At 47.2% G+C, this 10044-nt stretch overlaps 1 protein-coding gene across 1 annotated transcript in view; it reads right to left on the bottom strand.

Annotated features, from left to right (window-relative positions):
* Positions 1 to 7260, bottom strand: part of LOC130330281 (kinesin-like protein KIFC3) — a 37770-nt gene extending 30510 nt beyond the window's left edge. The window contains exon 1 of the mRNA XM_056553575.1: positions 7117 to 7260. Within this exon, the coding sequence (XP_056409550.1) occupies positions 7117 to 7160 (44 nt within the window). The 5' untranslated portion in view covers positions 7161 to 7260. The remainder of the gene's footprint in view (positions 1 to 7116) is intronic.
* Between the last annotated feature and the right edge of the window lie 2784 nt (positions 7261 to 10044).

Consider the following 10044-nt stretch of genomic DNA (forward strand, 5'->3'; position numbering starts at 1 on the left):
GACCACAACCAGACCAAAGAGGATGAGCCTTGGACCCGTACAATGGCCTGCGGGAACGGGGACCCGTACAATGGCCTGCGGGAACGGGGACCCGTACAATGGCCTGCGGGAACGGGGACCCGTACAATGTGGAGTGAATTTTTAGTATTTGCATTTTATCTGTATATTTCATTATTTCTATTATACTGATAATGGTCTTCTGGATTCTGGAGTCAGCCTATTAACCACAAGGGCCCTGTCCAGGAATGTTGTCCTGATGAAGGGCCCTGTCCAGGAATGTTGTCCTGATGAAGGGCCCTGTCCAGGAATGCTGTCCTGATGAAGGGCCCTGTCCAGGAATGCTGTCCTGATGAAGGGCCCTGTCCAGGAATGCTGTCCTGATGAAGGGCCCTGTCCAGGAATGCTGTCCTGATGAAGGGCCCTGTCCAGGAATGCTGTCCTGATGAAGGGCCCTGTCCAGGAATGCTGTCCTGATGAAGGGCCCAGTCCAGGAATGCTGTCCTGATGAAGGGCCCAGTCCAGGAATGCTGTCCTGATGAAGGGCCCTGTCCAGGAATGCTGTCCTGATGAAGGGCCCTGTCCAGGAATGCTGTCCTGATGAAGGGCCCTGTGGGGGCAGATTTCCAGATATTGTATCTATATCTATTTATCTCATTTCATCTTATTTTATTAACATATTAAATAGTAGATTATATAATACTAGTTGGCAGTTTTTATGACTTAGTGTCGAATGTCTATTGCACAATCACCACAGATGATAAGACCCTGAGGACTAAGAAGTGTTTTCCTTGAGGGATAGGAATAAGGCTATCCTTCATATAAGATAGAGATAGGTATAAGGCTATCCTTCATATAAGATAGAGATAGGTATAAGGCTATCCTTCATATAAGATAGAGATAGGTATAAGGCTATCCTTCATATAAGATAGAGATAGGTATAAGGCTATCCTTCATATAAGATAGAGATAGGTATAAGGCTATCCTTCATATAAGATAGAGATAGGTATAAGGCTATCCTTTATATAAGATAGAGATAGGTATAAGGCTATCCTTCATATAAGATAGAGATAGGTATAAGGCTATCCTTCATATAAGATAGAGATAGGTATGAGGCTATCCTTCATATCAGATAGGGATAGGTATAAGGCTATCCTTCATATAAGATAGGGATAGGTATAAGGCTATCCTTCATATAAGATAGGGATAGGTATAAGACTATTCTTCATATAAGATAGGGATAGGTATAAGGCTATCCTTCATATAAGATAGAGATAGGTATAAGACTATCCTTCATATTAGATAGAGATAGGTATAAGGCTATCCTTCATATAAGATAGAGATAGGTATAAGGCTCCTTCATATAAGATAGGGACAGGTATAAGGCTATCCTTCATATAAGATAGAGATAGGTATAAGGCTATCCTTCATATAAGATAGAGATAGGTATAAGACTATGCTTCATATAAGATAGAGATAGGTATAAGGCTATCCTTCATATAAGATAGGGATAGGTATAAGGCTATCCTTCATATAAGATAGAGATAGGTATAAGGCTATCCTTCATATAAGATAGAGATAGGTATAAGGCTATCCTTCATATAAGATAGAGATAGGTATAAGACTATCCTTCATATAAGATAGGGATAGGTATAAGGCTATCCTTCATATAAGATAGAGATAGGTATAAGACTATGCTTCATATAAGATAGAGATAGGTATAAGGCTATCCTTCATATAAGATAGGGATAGGTATAAGGATATCCTTCATATAAGATAGAGATAGGTATAAGACTATCCTTCATATAAGATAGAGATAGGTATAAGACTATCCTTCATATAAGATAGAGATAGGTATAAGACTATCCTTCATATAAGATAGAGATAGGTATAAGGCTATCCTTCATATAAGATAGAGATAGGTATAAGACTATCCTTCATATAAGATAGAGATAGGTATAAGACTATCCTTCATATAAGATAGAGATAGGTATAAGACTATCCTTCATATAAGATAGGGATGGGTATAAGGCTATCCTTCATATAAGATAGAGATAGGTATGAGGCTATCCTTCATATCAGATAGGGATAGGTATAAGGCTATCCTTCATATAAGATAGGGATAGGTATAAGGCTATCCTTCATATAAGATAGGGATAGGTATAAGACTATTCTTCATATAAGATAGGGATAGGTATAAGGCTATCCTTCATATAAGATAGAGATAGGTATAAGACTATCCTTCATATTAGATAGAGATAGGTATAAGGCTATCCTTCATATAAGATAGAGATAGGTATAAGGCTCCTTCATATAAGATAGGGACAGGTATAAGGCTATCCTTCATATAAGATAGAGATAGGTATAAGGCTATCCTTCATATAAGATAGAGATAGGTATAAGACTATGCTTCATATAAGATAGAGATAGGTATAAGGCTATCCTTCATATAAGATAGGGATAGGTATAAGGCTATCCTTCATATAAGATAGAGATAGGTATAAGGCTATCCTTCATATAAGATAGGGATAGGTATAAGGCTATCCTTCATATAAGATAGGGATAGGTATAAGACTATTCTTCATATAAGATAGGGATAGGTATAAGGCTATCCTTCATATAAGATAGAGATAGGTATAAGACTATCCTTCATATTAGATAGAGATAGGTATAAGGCTATCCTTCATATAAGATAGAGATAGGTATAAGGCTCCTTCATATAAGATAGGGACAGGTATAAGGCTATCCTTCATATAAGATAGAGATAGGTATAAGGCTATCCTTCATATAAGATAGAGATAGGTATAAGACTATGCTTCATATAAGATAGAGATAGGTATAAGGCTATCCTTCATATAAGATAGAGATAGGTATAAGACTATGCTTCATATAAGATAGAGATAGGTATAAGGCTATCCTTCATATAAGATAGGGATAGGTATAAGGCTATCCTTCATATAAGATAGAGATAGGTATAAGGCTATCCTTCATATAAGATAGAGATAGGTATAAGACTATCCTTCATATAAGATAAGGCCAGGGACTATTGATAGGATTCAGATTATTGGGCCAAATGGTTCTTATCTGCCGACACATTCTATGTTTCTATAGCCTGCGGGGCCGGGACCCGTGCAATAGCCCGTGGGACCGGGATCTGGACAATAGCCTGCAGGACCAGGATCTGGACAATAGCCTGCAGGACCGGGATCTGGACAATAGCCTGCAGGATCGGATCTGGACAATAGCCTGCAGGACCGGGATCTGGACAATAGCCTGCAGGACCGGGATCTGGACAATAGCCTGCAGGACCGGGATCAGGACAATAGCCTGCGGGACCGGGATCTGGACAATAGCCTGCGGGAACGGGATCTGGACAATAGCCTGCGGGACCGGGATCTGGACAATAGCCTGCAGGACCGGGATCTGGACAATAGCCTGCAGGACCGGGATCTGGACAATAGCCTGCAGGACCGGGATCTGGACAATAGCCTGCAGGATCGGGATCTGGACAATAGCCTGCGGGACCGGGACCCGTACAATAGCCTGCGGGACCGGGATCTGGACAATAGCCTGCAGGACCGGGACCCGTACAATAGCCTGCGGGACCGGGATCTGGACAATAGCCTGCAGGACCGGGATCTGGACAATAGCCTGCAGGACCGGGATCTGGACAATAGCCTGCAGGATCGGGATCTGGACAATAGCCTGCGGGACCGGGACCCGTACAATAGCCTGCGGGACCGGGATCTGGACAATAGCCTGCAGGACCGGGACCCGTACAATAGCCTGCGGGACCGGGATCTGGACAATAGCCTGCAGGACCGGGATCTGGACAATAGCCTGCGGGACCGGGATCTGGACAATAGCCTGCGGGACCGGGATCTGGACAATAGCCTGCAGGACCGGGATCTGGACAATAGCCTGCAGGACCGGGATCTGGACAATAGCCTGCAGGACCGGGATCTGGACAATAGCCTGCAGGATCGGGATCTGGACAATAGCCTGCGGGACCGGGACCCGTACAATAGCCTGCGGGACCGGGATCTGGACAATAGCCTGCAGGACCGGGACCCGTACAATAGCCTGCGGGACCGGGATCTGGACAATAGCCTGCAGGACCGGGATCTGGACAATAGCCTGCGGGACCGGGATCTGGACAATAGCCTGCGGGACCGGGATCTGGACAATAGCCTGCGGGACCGGGATCTGGACAATAGCCTGCAGGACCGGGATCTGGACAATAGCCTGCGGGACCGGGACCCGTACAATAGCCTGCGGGACCGGGATCTGGACAATAGCCTGCAGGACCGGGACCCGTACAATAGCCTGCGGGACCGGGATCTGGACAATAGCCTGCGGGACCGGGATCTGGACAATAGCCTGCAGGACCGGGATCTGGACAATAGCCTGCAGGACCGGGACCCGTACAATAGCCTGCGGGACCGGGATCTGGACAATAGCCAGCAGGACCGGGATCTGGACAATAGCCTGCGGGACCGGGATCTGGACAATAGCCTGCAGGACCGGGATCTGGACAATAGCCTGCAGGACCGGGATTTGGACAATAGCCTGCAGGATCCGGACCCGTACAATAGCCTGCAGGACCGGGATCTGGACAATAGCCTGCAGGACCGGGATCTGGACAATAGCCTGCGGGACCGGGATCTGGACAATAGCCTGCAGGACCGGGATCTGGACAATAGCCTGCAGGATCGGATCTGGACAATAGCCTGCAGGACCGGGATCTGGACAATAGCCTGCAGGATCCGGACCCGTACAATAGCCTGCAGGACCGGGATCTGGACAATAGCCTGCAGGACCGGGATCTGGACAATAGCCTGCAGGATCGGATCTGGACAATAGCCTGCAGGACCGGGATCTGGACAATAGCCTGCAGGACCGGGATCTGGACAATAGCCTGCAGGACCGGATCTGGACAATAGCCTGCAGGACCGGGATCTGGACAATAGCCTGCAGGACCGGGATCTGGACAATAGCCTGCAGGATCCGGACCCGTACAATAGCCTGCAGGACCGGGATCTGGACAATAGCCTGCAGGACCGGGATCTGGACAATAGCCTGCAGGATCGGATCTGGACAATAGCCTGCAGGACCGGGATCTGGACAATAGCCTGCGGGACCGGGATCTGGACAATAGCCTGCAGGACCGGGACCCGTACAATAGCCTGCGGGACCGGGATCTGGACAATAGCCTGCAGGACCGGGACCCGTACAATAGCCTGCGGGACCGGGATCTGGACAATAGCCTGCAGGACCGGGATCTGGACAATAGCCTGCAGGATCGGGATCTGGACAATAGCCTGCAGGACCGGGACCCGTACAATAGCCTGCAGGACCGGGATCTGGACAATAGCCTGCAGGACCGGGATCTGGACAATAGCCTGCGGGGCCGGGATCTGGACAATAGCCTGCAGGATCGGATCTGGACAATAGCCTGCAGGACCGGATCTGGACAATAGCCTGCAGGACCGGGATCTGGACAATAGCCTGCGGGAACGGGATCTGGACAATAGCCTGCAGGACCGGGATCTGGACAATAGCCTGCAGGATCGGATCTGGACAATAGCCTGCAGGACCGGGATCTGGACAATAGCCTGCAGGACCGGATCTGGACAATAGTCTGCGGGACCGGGATCTGGACAATAGCCTGCAGGACCAGGATCTGGACAATAGCCTGCAGGACCGGGATGTGGACAATAGCCTGCAGGACCGGATCTGGACAATAGCCTGCGGGACCGGGATCTGGACAATAGCCTGCAGGACCGGGATCTGGACAATAGCCTGCAGGACCGGGATCTGGACAATAGCCTGCAGGATCGGGATCTGGACAATAGCCTGCAGGACCGGGATCTGGACAATAGCCTGCAGGACCGGGATCTGGACAATAGCCTGCAGGACCGGATCTGGACAATAGCCTGCGGGACCGGGATCTGGACAATAGCCTGCAGGATCCGGACCCGTACAATAGCCTGCAGGATCGGGATCTGGACAATAGCCTGCAGGATCGGGATCTGGACAATAGCCTGCAGGATCGGATCTGGACAATAGCCTGCAGGACCGGGATCTGGACAATAGCCTGCAGGACTGGGATCTGGACAATAGCCTGCAGGACCGGGATCTGGACAATAGCCTGCAGGACCGGGATCTGGACAATAGCCTGCAGGACCGGATCTGGACAATAGCCTGCGGGACCGGGATCTGGACAATAGCCTGCAGGACCGGATCTGGACAATAGCTTGCGGGACCGGGATCTGGACAATAGCCTGCAGGACCGGGATCTGGACAATAGCTTGCGGGACCGGGATCTGGACAATAGCCTGCAGGACCGGGATCTGGACAATAGCCTGCAGGACCGGATCTGGACAATAGCCTGCGGGACCGGGATCTGGACAATAGCCTGCAGGATCCGGACCCGTACAATAGCCTGCAGGACCGGGATCTGGACAATAGCCTGCAGGACCGGGACCGCCCACCACAATCACATTGTCCCTCATTTACTATTCTAAACCTGACTTGTTTTGTCGTTTTTTTTTGTCGCATCTTTGTCTGCGCCATGTCGCAGACATCCTGCGCCAGTCTGCGACACTATGCGACATTTTTTCCCGACGGACCCGATGTGGATTCTCCCAAACCCGAAAAAGGGGCGTAACCCGACATTTCTGAGCTTTCCCACGTATTTATTAAGGTTTCCAACCCAAATTTGTTGAATTGTTGTGGATTTTTTCCCGACAGCTCAGAGGAGTTGGAAACCAAAACCAACAAAACCCACGAGCGACAAACAAGATGCGACATAATAATAAATACCAGGGAAAAAAAGCAACATAATAATAAATACCAGGGAAAAAAAGCAACATAATAATAAATACCAGGGGAAAAAAGCAACATAATAATAAATACCAGGGGAAAAAAGCAACATAATAATAAATACCAGGGGAAAAAAGCAACATAATAATAAATACCAGGGGAAAAAAGCAACATAATAATAAATACCAGGGGAAAAAAGCAGTCGGGTAAGAAAGCAACATAGACTTACAACCCGATTTTCTTAGTAAATGAGGGCCACTATATTGTGGATTCACCCTGGGGCCCCGGACTCACCCATGAGCTGACGCCTCAGCTGCTCCATGTGCTGCTCCGAGCATTCAGAGGCCTCCTTTATGGCCTCGTCCTTCTGGGCCTCCAGTTGGTGGATTTCCTGCATCAATTCCTCCTTCAGTTTCCCAATCTCGGACTCATAAGACGTAATCTGGAGACACAGAGAGAACCCGAGAATCCTCAGAACCCTGCACTAGACTGCCCCGCCCATTATCATTACAGGGCGGGGTCAGCAGAGTCATCTCATTATAATTAGGGGGCAGGGTCAGCAGAGTCATCTCATTATAATTAGGGGGCAGGGTCAGCAGAGTCATCTCATTATAATTAGGGGGCAGGGTCAGCAGAGTCATCTCATTATAATTAGGGGGCAGGGTCAGCAGAGTCATCTCATTATAATTAGGGGGCAGGGTCAGCAGAGTCATCTCATTATAATTAGGGGGCAGGGTCAGCAGAGTCATCTCATTATAATTAGGGAGTAGGGTCAGCAGAGTCATCTCATTATGATTAGGGGGTGGGGTCAGCAGAGTCACCTCATAATTAGGGAGTAGGGTCAGCAGAGTCATCTCATTATAATTATGGGGTGGGGTCAGCAGAGTCATCTCATTATAATTATGGGGTGGGGTCAGCAGAGTCATCTCATTATAATTAGGGGGTGGGGTCAGCAGAGTCATCTCATTATAATTAGGGAGCAGGGTCAGCAGAGTCATCTCATTATAATTAGGGGGCAGGGGTCAGCAGAGTCATCTCATTATAATTAGGGGGCGGGGTCAGCAGAGTCATCTCATTATAATTAGGGAGTAGGTCAGCAGAGTCATCTCATTATAATTAGGGGGTGGAGTCAGCAGAAGTCATCTCATTATAATTAGGGAGCAGGGTCAGCAGAGTCATCTCATTATAATTAGGGGGCGGGGTCAGCAGAGTCATCTCATTATAATTAGGGGTGGGGTCAGCAGAGTCATCTCATTATAATTAGGGGTGGGGTCAGCAGAGTCATCTCATTATAATTAGGGAGCAGGGTCAGCAGAGTCATCTCATTATAATTAGGGGGCGGGGTCAGCAGAGTCATCTCATTATACTTAGAGGGCGGGGTCAGCAGAGTCATCTCATTATAATTAGGGGGCGGGGTCAGCAGAGTCATCTCATTATAATTAGGGGGCGGGGTCAGCAGAGTCATCTCATTATAATTAGGGGGCGGGGGTCAGCAGAGTCATCTCATTATAATTAGAGGGAGGGGTCAGCAGAGTCATCTCATTATAATTAGGGGGCGGGGTCAGCAGAGTCATCTCATTATAATTAGGGGGTGGGGTCAGCAGAGTCATCTCATTATAATTAGGGGGCGGGGTCAGCAGAGTCATCTCATTATAATTAGAGGGAGGGGTCAGCAGAGTCATCTCATTATAATTAGGGGGCAGGGTCAGCAGAGTCATCTCATTATAATTAGGGGGCAGGGTCAGCAGAGTCATCTCATTATAATTAGGGGGTGGGGGTCAGCAGAGTCATCTCATTATAATTAGGGGGCGGGGTCAGCAGAGTGATCTCATTATAATTAGGGGGCGGGGTCAGCAGAGTCATCTCATTATAATTAGAGGGAGGGGTCAGCAGAGTCAACTCATTATAATTAGGGAGTAGGGTCAGCAGTCATCTCATTATAATAAGGGGGTGGGGTCAGCAGAGTCATCTCATTATAATTAGGGGGCGGGATCAGCAGAGTCATCTCATTATAATTAGGGAGTAGGGTCAGCAGTCATCTCATTATAATTAGGGGGTGGGGTCAGCAGAGTCATCTCATTATAATTAGGGGGCGGGATCAGCAGTCATTTCATTATAATTAGGGAGTAGGGTCAGCAGTCATCTCATTATAATTAGAGGGAGGAGTCAGCAGAGTCATCTAAATATCATTAAAAAGCGGGGGTCGGTCATCTCATTATCATTAGAGGATGCACCTTTCATGGTAGGAGAGGTCACAGCTCCCTCTCACAGAGCATGCTCACTGGCCTCCTCCCCTCTCACAGAGCATGCTCACTGGCTCCCTCCTCCTCTCTCACAGAGCATGCTCACTGGCTCCCTCCTCCTCTCTCACAGAGCATACTCACTGGCCTCCTCCTCCCTCTCACAGAGCATACTCACTGGCCTCCTCCTCCCTCTCACAGAGCATACTCACTGGCCTCCTCCTCCCTCTCACAGAGCATGCTCACTGGCCTACTCCCCCTCTCACAGAGCATGCTCACTGGTCTCCTCCTCCCTCTCACAGAGCATGCTCACTGGCTCCCTCCTCCTCTCTCATAGAGCATGCTCACTGGCCTCCTCTAGAAATAGAAAAACGATGATCCAGCATTGCGGTACAAAAGCTTTATTGAAGATCACTGGGCACAGGTAAAACCGACCATACCAACAGACGCGTTTTGAGTGCATACGCTCTTCTTCGGTGATGTCGATCTGTCCACAGGGGAGGGTTTATATACTAGTACATGGGAGAAATCTCCACCTTCTCTCCTATTAACTCTTCACCCTCCAAGGGACAGATTGACTACAAGATCTACAATAATGTGCATAAAATAAATCCTATATATTCATAAAAGAAAACATTTATATACATTAAAGAAAACCTATATATACATAAAAGAAAACATATATATATACATAAAAGAAAACATATATATACACATAAAAGAAAACCTATATATATACATAAAAGAAAACCTATATATACATAAAAGAAAACATATATATACACATAAAATAAAACCTATATATATACATAAAAGAAAACCTATATATACATAAAAGAAAACATATATATACACATAAAAGAAAACCTATATATACATAAAAGAAAACCTCTATATACATAAAAGAAAACATATATATATATATACATAAAAGAAAACATTTATATGCATAAAAGAAAACCTATATATACATAAAAGAAAA

Source organism: Hyla sarda, unplaced genomic scaffold, assembly GCF_029499605.1.
Source record: "Hyla sarda isolate aHylSar1 unplaced genomic scaffold, aHylSar1.hap1 scaffold_331, whole genome shotgun sequence".
Classification (NCBI taxonomy): Eukaryota; Metazoa; Chordata; class Amphibia; order Anura; family Hylidae; genus Hyla; species Hyla sarda.